Below are 15,785 nucleotides of genomic sequence, written 5' to 3'. Positions count from 1 at the left end.
AGATCCTTGTGGTCATTGAACCATTGCTGATTGATGAAGATTACTATGCTAGAGTGGAAGGCCGAGAGATTATTTCTAATTTGGCAAAGGCTGCTGGTCTGGCTACTATGATCTCTACCATGAGACCCGATATAGATAATATGGATGAATATGTTCGTAACACAACAGCTAGAGCTTTTGCTGTTGTAGCTTCTGCCCTGGGCATTCCTTCACTACTGCCCTTCTTAAAAGCTGTGTGCAAAAGCAAGAAGTCCTGGCAAGCGAGACACACTGGTATTAAGATTGTACAGCAGATAGCTATTCTTATGGGCTGTGCCATCTTGCCACATCTGAGAAGTTTAGTTGAAATCATTGAACACGGTAAGTTGTTATATAAATTTGTCTATCTTTATAAGACAGGTGTCCTAAATTTGCATTCCTGATTTGGAGTGATTAATGGAAGGTCTTTAACTGCATAATCACCATAAAGTTTATAATGGGATTTATAATATTATCTGCTAATAGTTTGCAGTTTATTACCGCTTTTGCCTAATTTTGTCTAATGTGAATAGATTCTGCAGTTAGATTACATTGCTAGATTATGTGGAAATTAAGTAATATTGTTGCTTAGTTAAAACCTGTATTTGGTTTTATAGGTCTTGTGGATGAGCAGCAGAAAGTTCGGACCATTAGTGCGTTGGCCATTGCTGCCTTGGCTGAAGCAGCAACTCCTTATGGTATCGAATCTTTTGATTCTGTGTTGAAGCCTCTGTGGAAGGGTATCCGCCAACACAGAGGAAAGGTAGATCCACCAATTAGATTTCTTTTTCCTACTCATTGAAGCTAATGCAACTTAATTCCAGTTTACTAAGTACATATATGTTTATTTTAAAATAGGGTCTGGCTGCCTTCTTAAAGGCTATTGGGTATCTTATTCCTCTCATGGATGCAGAATATGCCAACTACTATACTAGAGAAGTGATGTTAATCCTTATTCGAGAATTCCAATCTCCTGATGAAGAAATGAAGAAAATTGTGCTGAAGGTAATTGTCCCAAATTATTATTGTTCCAGGTTTGTTCATCTAAATTGGGTGTGTTTTATGGTTCAAAAAGAGTTTCAAAGCATTTTTTAAAAAAGCTTACATATTAAACCAGGACTGTGTTTACAATTATTGTTTTTAACCTTTTAGGTGGTAAAGCAGTGCTGTGGAACAGATGGTGTAGAAGCAAACTACATTAAAACAGAGATTCTTCCTCCCTTTTTTAAACATTTCTGGCAACACAGAATGGCTTTAGATAGAAGAAATTATCGACAGGTAAGCTTTCATTGTAAAAAAAAAATTAAAATCCTTTCAACTAACTTAATTTTTTAGTTAGTTTGAGTGCATGTTATATATTATTTTTTTGCCCTGATTACCTCATAGTTTGTATGTGCTTGATTGTGAAAGGAGATGGGTTTTAGTCAGTCAGGTAAGTTCCATATTGATTGTGCATTCTAGTGTACATAACCCAACTCTGAATTGATGTCTTTGTCTAGTTAATGAAATGCTTGGTCTGGCTGGGGAAATATGAATGTAATACCTTAAATCACCTCGACTTAGACGCAAATGTAAATTATTTTGGTTATCTTTCTCTTAAGTTTTAGAAATAGGAGTTGATAGTTCTCAGCATGCTCACTAGCTGAATAGTATTTTTAGAACTTTTGCTTTTCATGTTGTCTATTTCCAAAGAACAATAAATTCAATGCTGCCCCCCCCCCCCTTTTAGTTAGTTGATACTACTGTGGAGTTGGCTAACAAAGTAGGAGCAGCAGAAATTATATCCAGGATCGTGGATGATCTGAAAGATGAAGCTGAACAGTACAGAAAAATGGTGATGGAAACAATTGAGAAGATTATGGGCAACTCGGGAGCAGCAGATATTGATCACAAACTTGAAGAACAACTGATTGATGGCATTCTTTATGCTTTTCAAGAACAGACTACAGAGGTAATGATACTAATTAGGACAAGTTGCCACTGACTTTCATACTATAAAAAAGCATGTTATTTACCAGCACATAACTAAAGAGTAATTGAATTTGAAGTAATTTTTAAATGTTCATGTTCTCTTTCAGTTAGCTATGTGGAAATATTCTACCTTAAATTTTTAGATATCATTTTGTTAAAAACTGAATATCAGTATATTTCAACCTTTTAGTCACAAACTGAATTCTAGTTCCCAATGAATGTAGCTTTTAAGAATTTAGTTTTCGTTTTGTTTTTTTTTTAGGACTCAGTAATGTTGAACGGATTTGGCACAGTGGTCAATGCACTTGGCAAACGGGTGAAACCTTACTTGCCTCAGATCTGTGGTACAGTTTTGTGGCGTTTAAACAACAAATCCGCAAAAGTTAGGCAACAGGCAGCTGACTTGATCTCTCGAACTGCTGTTGTTATGAAGACTTGCCAAGAGGTAAACTTTTATGTCAGATACTTACTTCTTCACCATATAGTTTAATGTGAATAGTAACCTTTTAACATTATTTATTACAGGAAAAATTGATGGGGCACTTGGGTGTTGTTTTGTATGAGTATTTGGGTGAAGAGTACCCTGAAGTATTGGGAAGCATTCTTGGAGCACTGAAGGCCATTGTGAATGTAATAGGTATGGAATTTGCTGGTCATGTAAGAATTTTTTTGTTTTGGTTTTTAACTTTCTTTTATTTATTTTTTAAGTAAATTATGGAATTATACTTGGGGGTTGAGTAATGATTTCCGGTACCTTTTTTTAAAGTACTTCAAAATTATAGTTAAGTCGGGGTGATGTCACAATAGTCTTATCTCCCAAACCCATTTATATTTTACTTTAAAAGAGAAAAGCGGGCAAATTTAGGACCTACAGGAGAGGTGGGAGTAATCACAGCTCAAAAAGTGTCTTGCCTGAAATATATTTGGGGGCAGGAGGACAACGCTGAAGTTTTAGTTTTTTGGACGAAGTATAGATCTATTCAACCTTGAATAAATAAGTGCTGATGGCAGGTTTTTCTGCTTTCTTTCAAGTGTTAGGAACATAACCAGGGAGAAAAGTGAATTGTTCAAGTTGTTTATCTTGTTTTTATTTATATCCAATTCTTTATCCATTCAGTTTTCTAACCCAAACTAAAAACAAGTATATTACATTTACTTCTGGGTATTTTACTTTTTAAGTTCAGTATGCTGAAATAAATGTTCTTTCGTGTTTAATCCTTCATTATAATTGAATATGACTATTGCAAAAGTAACTTCTATAGGGCAGGAAGTTAAAATAGCTGGCTGTGAAAGCCACTGTTTCCTTTTAGTAAGGGGTTTTTATGCAATATAGGACATCTTTGAACTATTGCACTTACATATAATACCCAATTCAGTCCTGTCCTCTATACTTAAAGTAGCTACTTGGCCAAAAATCAGTTACTTGGCCACTTGTGGGACTCTAGTTTGCAGGGAGTTGTAAACCATATTGTTGGTGAGGGAAACATGGGAAAAGCAATGGAGAGAGAATCAGAGCAAGCAATTTTAGTTAGAGCAGGAGCCCCTGCCAGCTGCCTCCTTTTTTCTCTCTTCATAGGTATAAATACCACCCAAGTATGCCCTGCATTGCAGGGAGACTGGAGATCTGTTTGTTTTGCAGTTAAAGGGTAAGGGGCCCTTTCTGGAAAATTGTGCTTTAATTTACATGTCTACCTCTGGCTTACATTGTGTTTGGCCGGAACATAAGCTGTCTTTTCATAGGCAGCTGTAAGTTTATATTTATGCCTGGCCACATGTATTATATTGCTAAGTAAAAGGTAAAATGGACAGAGATTGCAGTTCAAATGTTAATTGACAGTGCGTTGGCTCTATTAAATAGGTATGCATAAGATGACTCCACCAATTAAAGATCTGCTGCCTAGACTCACTCCCATCTTAAAGAACAGGCATGAAAAAGTACAAGAGAATTGTATTGATCTTGTTGGGCGTATTGCTGACAGGTAAGAGATTAAACATTTTTATAAGCAGTATTGGCTTTCATATTTAAACACTTTATTTACTTTGCAAGTTTGCTTAACATTGCTAATGTTAGTATATATGGTTAGGTTATCAGTATTAATATTTTCAGTGAAATTTCAATTTGGATGGTACTAGGGGTGGTTAGCAATACAGTTGTAAGACTAAATTATCTTTCCTGAAGAGTAATTGTTTTATTTAATGCTTAAAGTGAGTTGGTAATTGTGTTTTGAGAACTGGATTTGTAAATTTACCTTTTAAGACTTACTAGCACAAAAATTTAACTTTTTTTTCTTTTTCTTTTCTTTTTTTTTTTTTTAAGGGGAGCTGAATATGTGTCAGCAAGGGAGTGGATGAGGATTTGCTTTGAGCTTTTGGAGCTCTTAAAAGCTCACAAAAAAGCTATTCGTAGAGCCACAGTCAACACATTTGGTTATATTGCAAAGGCCATCGGGTGAGTACTATTTATTTCCATACACACACACACACACACACACACACACACACATAAATATATATGTATATTTTTTTAATCCTCACCCAAGGATATTTTTCTATTGGTTTTTAGAGAGAGTGAAAGGGAAGGAGGAGCAGGGAGATAGAAAGAGGAAGAGAAAGAGAAACATCAATGTGAGAGACACATCGATTGGTTGCTTCCCGCACACCCTTGACTCAGGGCCCGGAATTGAACCCTTGACCCTTCAGTCTGTGGGCCAATGCTCTAACCTTTGAGCAAAACCAACCAGGGCATTCATGTATTTATGCATGTATGTATGTATGTATGTATGTATTTTGTAGTAAACCTCTTGTGATGTTGAAAAATGCTTCTATTTCTGTAGAAATTTCTTTTAGGGCATAATGTGAGTAATGCAGTTGTGAAAGTACCTTATTTATGCACTAACCTTCAGTTATTGAAGTTTGAGTTAAAACAGGTGGAGGTTTTTAAATTTCATTTAATCAGTTATTTTCAGAGAGGGAAACTACAACTCTCAAAATAATTCCAAATTTTTGTTGGTGCTTTTTTTGGATAATGCTTGAAATATTAAGGCCCGTTCTTAATTTAAAAATCAGCATAATTCAGGGCTTATGTTAGTGTTTTTAAAATATTTTTAAAAAATTAATCCACAGACAACTGAATTATAGCTATTTTATTAATAAATCTAAGGTTATTTGCTTCCATTTCTGTCAGAATCAAACTACAGTCATTACAGAAAAATGAGGCACTACAATGTACCATGTGGTTTGTTAGTAAATGAGCAAATATTTTCAAGCAATAAAACATAGCTAAAGTCATATTAATTAGACGAAGTTTTCCACCACACCGTGTTTGGCATCAGTGTATTTATTTAGCGTTAATGTAGTCAAGAAATTCGCAATGAATACCTGTTGTGCTAATGTTTATCCCCTGTGTCCCTTTAAGTTTGTGGTCCAATAATGCTTAAAGAAGGAGAATATTTAAGTAAATGTATTTGGGAGGGAAGATAGAAAAGGAAAAGATTTTGTGTGTTGTGGCATGGGTATTACTGTAAGGTTGCCTCATTCTAGTGGCCATGGTTTGAACACTCAATCAATCTGACCATTTAATTAAATCTCCTTATATTTAAAGAAATTTACTAAGGACTCAAAATTACTTTTGAAAGTGAATACATTTGAATTTTTCTTTAAAATGGGGCATTTTAATTTAAATGAAGTTCTTAAGTAGAAACAATGCCAGTGACTTGAAAATATTGTATTTTATCATAAAATTACTAAGTTCCCAGTGATTACTTACCGTAGTTTCATTTCTTTGCATTGTTCTTTTCCCTCTGAAAACAGTTTTGACCTGTAATCTAACAGTTTGCTGACATTTATTTTTTTCAGCCCTCATGATGTGTTGGCTACACTTTTAAACAACCTCAAAGTTCAGGAAAGGCAGAACAGAGTGTGTACCACTGTAGCAATAGCTATTGTCGCTGAAACATGTTCACCCTTCACAGTGCTCCCTGCCTTAATGAACGAATACAGAGTTCCTGAACTCAATGTTCAAAACGGAGTGTTAAAGTCCCTTTCCTTCTTGTTCGAATATATCGGTGAAATGGGCAAGGACTACATTTGTGCTGTCACACCATTACTGGAAGATGCTTTAATGGATAGGTAAGTGACTTGAATGAAATACAAGAAATAGTTATAATTCTTGCTTTATTTTAGAATTTATGGAAATAATTATTATGGGACCCGTTATTTATGATGTAGTTAAAGGGGGATGCTCCCCTGAATGAAACTATGACTATTGTTATCTTCAAATAATATAAATGCTACAAGGGCCCCCCTTCCCTTTCATATGTTAGACTAAATACATTTTGAAAACCAGCAATTGATCAACTTTTATTTTAAAAATAACTAGTCATAATAATTGGAGAATGAGGAGCATGGCCTTATTGGTGTGGCAGAGACCTGATCTTTTTAGCTTTTGTTATTGCAGGTGAAGCAAAGGTTTCTGTTAGGCTTTTGAACTACTGAACATAGCTGGCCAGAGCCACACTGTTCCCATTGTATGCCCCAAATTATTCAGATGGTGACGTGATACACTACTGCTCGAGTTATTTGACAGTAGATTCCTGATACCTTTAACCATCTAGGACAGTGATGGCGAACCTTTTGAGCTCGGCGTGTCAGCATTTTGAAAAACCCTAACTTAACTCTGGTGCCGTGTCACATATAGAAATTTTTTGGTATTTGCAACCATAGTAAAACAAAAACTTATATTTTTGATATTTATTTTATATATTTAAATGCCATTTAACAAAGAAAAATCAACCAAAAAAATGAGTTCGCGTGTCACCTCTGACATGCGTGTCATAGGTTCGCCATCACTGATCTAGGACTAACATAATTTTTAAACACAAAAGTAATTAAAGGACATGTAAGGGAAAGTTTAAGGTCTAAGTAGTAAGGGACTGTTTCATTGCCAATATTTTTCAGGAAAAATAAGTTACTCAAATTAGAGCCTATTCAGTTAGTTACTTGTTTACAGATTAAAGTTACTCATTAATGATCTTCCAAAAGGGAGACTTAACAGACTCAACAAGTTACCACAAGTAACTTGTAAGGCCTGGGGACAGAATAAGAATCATGTTCTTTATAGGCCTGCCCAGCTGGAGCTAGTAAAGTAGGAGTACGTCATACGTACTCCATATTCTTCGGTGAGATGTCTCTGTGCATCAGAGTGCAGTCACTGATGTGTGACTGAAGTTAAAAATCATGTGGAGTGACAAAGTTGTCGAAAATTACTAAGTGAAAAGGAAAAATATTTTAGTTGGGAAATGTATTAATGAGGAATACTGCCTTGCTATGTATGAAGCTTAATATATTAAACATTATTACAGTAGATAAAAGTAATAAGGATACTAGTAAAGTTCAAGTATATTTTTTTTCTTCTGTCTTTACGATATTCTAACTACTACCTTTGAGGGCAAAGAGCATGAACTCATTTTTATGTCCCGGTTGTTCTGCCATTTGGTCGATTTGCATATTAGGCTTTTATTATATAGGATTATAAATCTTCACCTGAAGATATTTTTTCCATTGATTTTGAGAGAGAGGGAAAGACTGAGAGAAATATCGATATGAGAGAAACATAGATTGGTTGCCTCCTGCACGCACCCTGGCAAGGGCCCAGTCCATGGAGGAGCCTGCAACTGAGGTAGTGCCCTTGACCGGAATTGAACCCGGGACCCCTCAGTCCGCAGGCCCACACTTTATTCACTGAGCCAAACGGCTAGGGCACCAAATTGCATTCTTGAATGAAACTTAGAACATATGAGGTCAGGGATTTGATTTTAATTTTGTTATCTATTTTATCCCAGTATTGAATTACTTCTAAAGATTTTCAATTTATAGAGTTTAAGATGAGATATTACTGTTATTTATTTAGTAGCCTACTAACATGTACACTGAACAAGGCTCTCACAGTCTTACTCTTTTTAAAGGTCTGTTAGAAAATAATGGCTTATTTTTTTAGCCTTGGTGAGATTTGAGTCATTAGAAGTTCTCAAGTAGAACTGTTAGTCACTCTAAAAGCTTTCCATATCAGATGCCAGGTGTGAGGAGGACTGTCTTCCATGCACTGAACTTCAGTTAGTTTCTAATGGGTGGTGAATACTTCCTGTAAAACTAAGACTGTATCTAACAAAAAGGTTTTTTTTTTCCATTGCAGGGACCTTGTACACAGACAGACGGCTAGTGCGGTGGTGCAACACATGTCACTGGGGGTTTATGGAGGTTGTGAAGTTCCATGCACTGAACTTCAGTTAGTTTCTAATGGGTGGTGAATACTTCCTGTAAAACTAAGACTGTATCTAACAAAAAGGTTTTTTTTTTCCATTGCAGGGACCTTGTACACAGACAGACAGCTAGTGCGGTGGTGCAACACATGTCACTGGGGGTTTATGGATTTGGTTGTGAAGATTCGCTGAATCACTTGTTGAACTATGTATGGCCCAATGTGTTTGAGACATCTCCCCATGTAATTCAGGCAGTTATGGGAGCCCTGGAGGGCTTGAGAGTTGCTATTGGACCATGTAGAATGTTGCAGTATTGTTTACAGGTAGGTTAAAGATTTGAAAAGATAACAATGAAAAAAGTAATTTAGTTGAATTAAGTCACTGTTCCTAATTTTTAATAGGGTACATTGTGCCACGTGGGACAACAGAGTTGTGGGGAGGGGGAATTAGATTTTGTCTTTGTTCACTGCAGTTGTTCTGTCTTAAAGGGAAATGTTTGGAATCATGTATTTATGGTTTGTTGTGTTAAGGTTGTGTATGTTCTTTGAAAATTGAAATAATGTAATCTTTTAATTATTCTAGGGTTTGTTTCACCCAGCCCGTAAGGTCAGAGATGTGTATTGGAAAATTTACAACTCCATCTACATTGGTTCACAGGATGCTCTCATAGCACATTACCCAAGAATCTATAATGATGATAAGAACACCTATATTCGTTATGAACTTGACTATATCTTATAATTTTGTTGTTTATTTTGTGTTTAATGCACAGCTACTTCACACCTTATACTTGCTTCGACTTGGTGATGTACACTTTTAAACATTGCAGATGAGCATAAAACTGGTCATAGAGGAAGAGCTAGAAATCCAGTAGCATGATTTTTAAATAACTTGTCTTTGTTGTTGATGTTAAACAAATGCCAGTAGTAGTGACCAAGAACACAGGGACTACACACACTATACTGGAGGGGTTTCATTTTTAATTCATCTTTATGAAGATTTAGAATTCATTCCTTGTGTTTAAAGGGAATGTTTGAGAAATAAAACATTTGTGTACAAAATGCTAACTTGTGTGTGTTTTTTGAACATGACTTGTAAAATGCAGGAACTTTGATAAAGTATTGGTTTGTGTAGAATAAATGGCTTAATTTCATTTTCTGTCACCTGGTTTATAGAAAGTAGCAGAATATAAACTATATAAAGTGATATGGCGTCTTTGTCCAATGTTATTGTTCTGTTGATAATGACAGTGAGAAGAGTAGCTTTTGGGGTGTTCATCTCAAATTAGCACAACTGTCCCATCACCATAGAAAATATATCACCTTTGCTGAACTGTCTTGAATATTATTATTTTGCACTTACATAGCGCCTTTCATCTCTTGAATTCTCAAAATGCTTTATGAACACGTTTAAGGAAAGTGATTCAAGTCATGTCCAGCTGTTGATGAGTGTGCATTTAGGAAGTGGAGAAGGTATCTTTTTAAGACTGTTTTCTACCTATTGGGAGTGAGGCTACCTAAGGAATGCTACTAGAATAAGCCAGTCTTCGGGCTCTTTTCCATGTCATAAGCCACTAAACAATGTGTTCAATAAATACCTGCTGAGCACCTACTGTGTACCAGCCACTGTGCTTAGTGTACGGGATGCAAAGGTGCCTTTGACCTGCCCCTGGCCCTTAATGCAGTATAATGGGGAAGGTGCGAGACATCTCGGTACATGTTATGTATTCCGTGCTATGATGCACCATTGCAGCAGCTGAAATGTCTGCTTAGTTTTGCATTTAGTAATTAGATAAATTGGTGTATAGGGGTCAAGCATAAACTGAAATGCCATTAAGTTCTAGAGGAACCAAGCATTTAGGCAATAATTAGTGTTATTTGGCAAGTACTTTAAGTATATTTTTAGCTTTTCCTAATTTCCTGGCTTTTGTCCTTTTCTACCTATGGCTGTTTTGTTTTGTCTCCCTATGCTAGCCCTTCTGTGAACTCTTAAGGGGACCTAAGATTCTGCAGCAGCACATGCGTGGGAGACTGCCACTGTAAGTAAAATCGCACGGGGACTAGGAGGTTTGTTCCTTGACCTGCTAACACCCAGGACCCCTGTTTTGAAGGTTACATGAGAAACAGTTTGTAATTGGCTGACTTACAAAATCAATATTGAGCATTAGTTGACTCTCCAGGAAGAACTTGTAACTTCTTATGTTCCTTGTATAAAATAACTTTGTGACAACAGGTCAGTATGTACTAAAACACGATTTCCAAAGTCATTTTTCTAAAGTTTTTGCAACTTTAAATCTTGCTGTTCTCTATAGTTTCTGACAGATGGCCTTCAGTAATTAGTAATCATGAAAATGAACACAATTAGATTTCAAAGCCAAAATTTGATTTTAAATCAGTCTCGGGGGAATTTAGTTATATTTTTCACTTTAAGTACTTGTATAACTTCAGTTTGCTTGGGCCCATGTTTTTATGGAAACTCAATGCTTTGCAGACAGAGGCACTGTGGAGCAAAAGAGACTACTAGCCACCTTAAGTGACTTTTTACTGATGCAAATAGTTTGAGGACAGAGATGAAGGAAATACTGAAGGCTCCGACCTTCATAGTTGGGACCAAATAGAGGCTCACAGATATTTGCATTATTTTATATGCTTGTTGAATAATGAAAGCATTTTGTGACATGTGAAAGACGCTATGTGAAGTTTAACTATCTTTCAAAAACTTCCTTTTGCACTTTCTTTTGGTGTTTCTTAAAGCCAAACTTAAACAGGAAGAAATTAATGTTCTTAAGGGAACAGTGGGTGGGTCTTTCTGGGGGCTCTTGTTGGTTTTTCTGTAAGCCCTCTTATGGAATTGATCTCTTTGGCTGTTCAATTTTTTTCATATTGTATTTTTAAAATTTGTTGTATGGTGCCATGTGAGCATCACGTACCACCAAATGAATAAAACTTATATCTAAAGTCTTTAGACCAGTTTTTGATTGTCGTTGACTCTGTTACCGCCGTACTACACATCGTGCTGCACTCCATTGTGGTTGGGCCATTTTAATAATACCTATTTGGGTGGTTTTTCCAAACAAGGGAACTTAATGTTGAAAAACCAAATAAGAAACTGAAAAAATTGCAGCCACATAGGTTTCTGATACCTTTTAAATTGCAAAAAGTTAAAAGGAGCAGAAACTACCATTATCACAGGGCTTCTCAACCATGGCATTATCGACATTTGGGCCACATAAATCTTCACTGGGGGGTGCTATCTTGGGCGTCAGCAGCATCATTGATGTCCACCCACTAGATGCCAGTAGCACCCCCATGCCAGCTGTGACAACCAAACATGGCTTGGATACTGTCTGGAGGGCAAAATGGAGACGATGGTTTAAGCAGGACTCACACAGGATGGGTAAAATTAGAGCATATCATTTAGTCTGTTGTTGCCGAGGAAGTAACTAGAAATACTATTTCACAAATACTTAAGACACACCTTGAGTAAAGCTCTGCATCAGTCCGGGGAAAGCAAGCTGAAAACGTGTTCATCGCTGTCGGTCCTCCCGCCCGAGCCAGCGGAGCCAGCGGAGTGGTATGGCTGGAGGAGGAGGACAGGCAGGACAGAGACCGTTTCTCCTTAGAAAAGTGGAGAGGAAGCCACAGAACAAAATGATTTGCAAGGCAGTCAAGGGGTTCTATAGGCAGGAGGGAGTGAGTAAAGTGTGGGCCAGGGACATTTCTAGTGTTCATGCTGGAAAAACAAGTTTTAAAAATTATTTTTAAATAGTTTTGAGAGGAGGGGAAAGCTAGGAACATCAATGATGAGAGACAATGAGAGAATCATTGATCGGTTGCCTCCTGCATGCTCCCTACTGGGATCGAGCCCGCAACCCTTGACCGGAATTGAAGCCGGGACCCTTGAGCCTGCAGGCCAACGCTCTATCCACTGAGCCAAACCAGCTAGGGCTAAAAATTTATTCTTAATAGTTATTGTACAATCTAAGAAGATTATAAAGGACATGCTTTCATGTCATATGGACAAATAGACTTTTTAATGGCCTAGTATTACAATTTTTTAGGAGATTTTTAACATGTTAGTGAAGCTTTGGAGGGGATTTGGTCTGAAATACTATCCTAAAATTTGTGCTAGGAATATATAAATAGGTTTAAGTTGTTAATTATTTTTATATCTAACCCCCCCCCCCAATTTGGCTAAATTAGCTGTTTTTTAAATAGTGTAATTTCATGAAATAATTTATCACTATTACTGTAGACTAGGAATTTGGGATTAGACAGGAGGAGGCTGATGAGCAAAAGTAGATAGTTGCTTGAGTGAGTTTTTTTTTAAAATATATTTTACTGATTTTTTTACAGAGAGGAAGGGAGAGGGAAAGAGAGTTAGAAACATCGATGAGAGAGAAGCATCGATCAGCTGCCTCCTGCACACCCCCTACTGGGGATGTGCCTGCAACCAAGGTACATGCCCTTGACTGGAATCGAGCCTGGGACCCTTCAGTCCGCAGGCCGACGCTCTATCCACTGAGCCAAACCAGTCAGGGCTTGAGTGAGTTTTTGATGAGGTAGAAAGAGGTGGGAGTCAGGATGCATATGGAGGGATTTTTTTTTTTTTACAAATATCTTTCCCTGAGTCAGTAAAGAAGATAACGTGGGATGTAGGCATGAAAATTTTGCCTAAGAATATGTCAGAGAATATAAAAATACAAAAGTTAGTGTTTCGTTAGGAACAAGTAGACCCAAATGAATCAGACATATACAGAAAATTCAAACCAAGCAAAGTGAAAATCTGGTAGAGTTGACAGCTGGTGTATATAGTATGTAATGTGTATAACGTGTAATGTGTGGCTGGATGCTTTGTACAGTTTTGTCACAAAGCACAGAATCTACTTTGCACATTTGGGGAGATAGTCTCTTAGCACAGCGTGATCAAGGAAGAACTGTTCATGTGCCAGTGTCTAGGTCATTGCCACTCAAAGGTGGTCTGGCCATTGGCAGCAGCAAAGTTCTTGGAGCTTTTAAAATAGACTCTTAGGTAGCATTCCAGGCCTACTGAAGAAAGATCTGCGTTTCAGTAAATGCTCAGATTTACAAGTACATGGAAGTTTGAGAAGTGATAGTCTAGGCACAGCTCCATCCACTGCAGTGTGGCAGTGACACAGTAATAAAAGGTTCAGAGCCCTGGCTGGTGTGCCTGGTTGTGTGTTGTCCCATGCACAGGAAGGTCGCCAGTTGGATTCCCAGTCAGGGCACACACCTAGGCTGCAGGTTCGATCCCCAGTTGAGGCACATGTGGATGGCAACCGATTAATTTTTCTCATATTGATGTTTCTTCCCTTTCTCTCTAAAATCAATAAAAACATTGAAAATAATAATAAAAGGTACAGAAGTACCACTCCAGCTGGGTGGCTTGGTTGGAGTATCGTCTTCTACACCAAAAAGTTTATGGGTTCGATCCCCAATCGAGGCATGTACATGAGGCAACCAATTGATGCTCTTTTCTCTCTCTCTCTCTCTCTCTCTCTCTCTCCCACCCCCCCTTCTCCCTTCTCCTCCCTTCTCCCCTCCCTCTTTTTCTCAAGTCAATAATAACATATCTTCACATGGAGGTACCTACTTAAGCATAGATACAGATAGCCAAGAGGTGGTCAGTACCGCTAGGATGGTACTTTGCTGAAACCTGGGTGAAATCAAAAGTGAGGGAACAAGAGAAGGATAAATTTTATTGCAGAAAATAAATTTATTTTTCCAATAAGGCTATGGAATAGACTGAATGTTTGTGTCCTCCAGAATTCATATGTTGAAACCAATTTCTTATGTGATGGCTATTAGGAGATGAGGCCTCTGGGAGGTCATGAGGTCATGAGGGTGGAGCCCTTATGAATGGGATTAGTGCCCTTATGAAGAAGAGATGTGAGCGCTGGTCGTCTCTCTGCTCTCTGCCTTGTCAGGATACAATGAGAAGATGGTCATCTGTAAACCAGGAAGCAGCAGGCCCTCACCAGACAATGGATCTTGCTGGCATCTTGATCTTGGACTTCCCAGCCTCCAGAACTGAGGAATAATTTGGTTGTTGAAGCCACCCAGTCTGGTATTCTGTTCTAGCAGCCTGAACTGAGCAGGCTGGTTAGGTCAATGCGGTTCATAAACCTCATGGGCATATATCCATATTGCTTCTCCTCCTTAACTGACATTGGTTGTAGGACCTTGGACAAAGGGAGGCTCACTCTTCTGAGGCCAGGGTGATATGGATGGGAGCTGGAGCCAGACGCCTGTTGAGAATCCTCTCCCTGCTTTTACTGTGCCGAGGGAAGAGAAGGGTCAATATAGTATGGGCTTGCCAGTTGGCGCTGGAGTTTGTCAAAACCAGGTTGGTTGTAAGTTCAAGTTCTGGATTATAACCTGGATGTGCCACTTAGAGGCTTTGTGACCTTGAGCAAGTTACCTGACCTCTCTATGCTTGTTTCCTCACTTAGAGAATTTGGATAATAATTGTATCTCCTTTAATAAGTGGTGGTCCTTGCAAAGATTAACTGAGATAATGCTTATAACGTAAAAGATCCAGGCATAGTGCCTAGTAAATGTAATAACTATTGCTATTGATATAGTTTGTTGTTTTTAGTATTATGAGGGAGAAGTGCTCTGTAGTCACTGCTAAAATTAGAGGAAATGAAGATTGGTGTAAAAAAAAAAAAAGCCTTTTGCTTCCTTCTTCTCTTGGCTGGCTCCTGCTCTTTCTTCAAGCATGAGCTCCTGCCCTAGCTGATTTGGCTCAGTGAATAGAGTGTTGGCCTTCGGACTGAAGGGTCCCAGGTTTGATTCCGGTCAAGGGCACATGCCTGGGTTGTAGGCTCCATCCCCAGTTGGGGGTGTGCAGGAGGCAGCCGATCAATGATTCTCATCATTGATGTTTCTGTCTCTCTCCCTCTCCCCTCCTCTCTGAAATCAATAAAAATATATTTAAAAAAAAAAAAAGGAATGAGCTCCTTTTACGTCATTTGGAACCTCCTGGCTAAGGTGCTGCATTGGTGTGCTGCCCAGCACCTGACCCACATGCTCCGCCTTGCTCCATGGGAAGTCGCCATTGGCCCCGTGGGCTGTGGAAGGCGTCAGCCCAGGGCCCAGCACCTGCCTGCCGCTCAGCTGGAGGGACTCGGTGAGTGGTAGCCGCCCTGAATTATTTCAGACAGATTATTACCGCTGTTCTCTGACGACTGTTGTGCAGGAACGTCTAGGCAGCAAAGCAAGCAGGCACATTTTAAAGCAAGTAATTCTTTGATCTTTTTCACAAGGTGTAAGACTATCCTATTTCATCCTGTGATTGAGGAAATCATACAAACTGCTGCTTTGTCCAAAAAAAAAAAATTATATTTCTGTAACAGGCTTAGCTTCTGACAGGGGGCAGCAAAGCCCATGAAAACAATGGCTGGGCCCGTAGCTGGTGGCTTGCAAGCCTTTGGATCCAGACTGACTTTTCGGCAGAAACCAGGCCTTGATGTCTGGCCAACTCACCGTGGACTAATGGGTGAGTCTGGATCCTAAG

General features: G+C 38.3%; 1 protein-coding gene across 1 annotated transcript in view; it reads left to right on the top strand.

Moving 5' to 3' along the window:
• SF3B1 (splicing factor 3b, subunit 1, 155kDa) overlaps positions 1-11,215 on the top strand; it is a gene marked incomplete at its 5' end in the record, with an annotated part of 31,938 nt that extends 20,723 nt beyond the window's left edge. Inside the window, 12 exons of the mRNA XM_014545561.1 lie at positions 254-360; positions 636-781; positions 877-1,023; positions 1,171-1,296; positions 1,748-1,969; positions 2,252-2,434; positions 2,515-2,626; positions 3,848-3,968; positions 4,307-4,438; positions 5,845-6,117; positions 8,353-8,569; positions 8,829-11,215. Of these exons, the coding sequence (XP_014401047.1) occupies positions 254-360; positions 636-781; positions 877-1,023; positions 1,171-1,296; positions 1,748-1,969; positions 2,252-2,434; positions 2,515-2,626; positions 3,848-3,968; positions 4,307-4,438; positions 5,845-6,117; positions 8,353-8,569; positions 8,829-8,987 (1,945 nt within the window). The remainder of the gene's footprint in view (positions 1-253; positions 361-635; positions 782-876; positions 1,024-1,170; positions 1,297-1,747; positions 1,970-2,251; positions 2,435-2,514; positions 2,627-3,847; positions 3,969-4,306; positions 4,439-5,844; positions 6,118-8,352; positions 8,570-8,828) is intronic.
• Positions 11,216-15,785: the final 4,570 nt, after the last annotated feature.

This window comes from Myotis brandtii, unplaced genomic scaffold (genome assembly GCF_000412655.1).
Source record: "Myotis brandtii unplaced genomic scaffold, ASM41265v1 scaffold412, whole genome shotgun sequence".
Taxonomy (NCBI): Eukaryota; Metazoa; Chordata; class Mammalia; order Chiroptera; family Vespertilionidae; genus Myotis; species Myotis brandtii.
The sequence above is the reverse complement of the archived record's forward strand: the minus strand, read 5'-3'. Positions and strand labels throughout refer to the sequence as shown.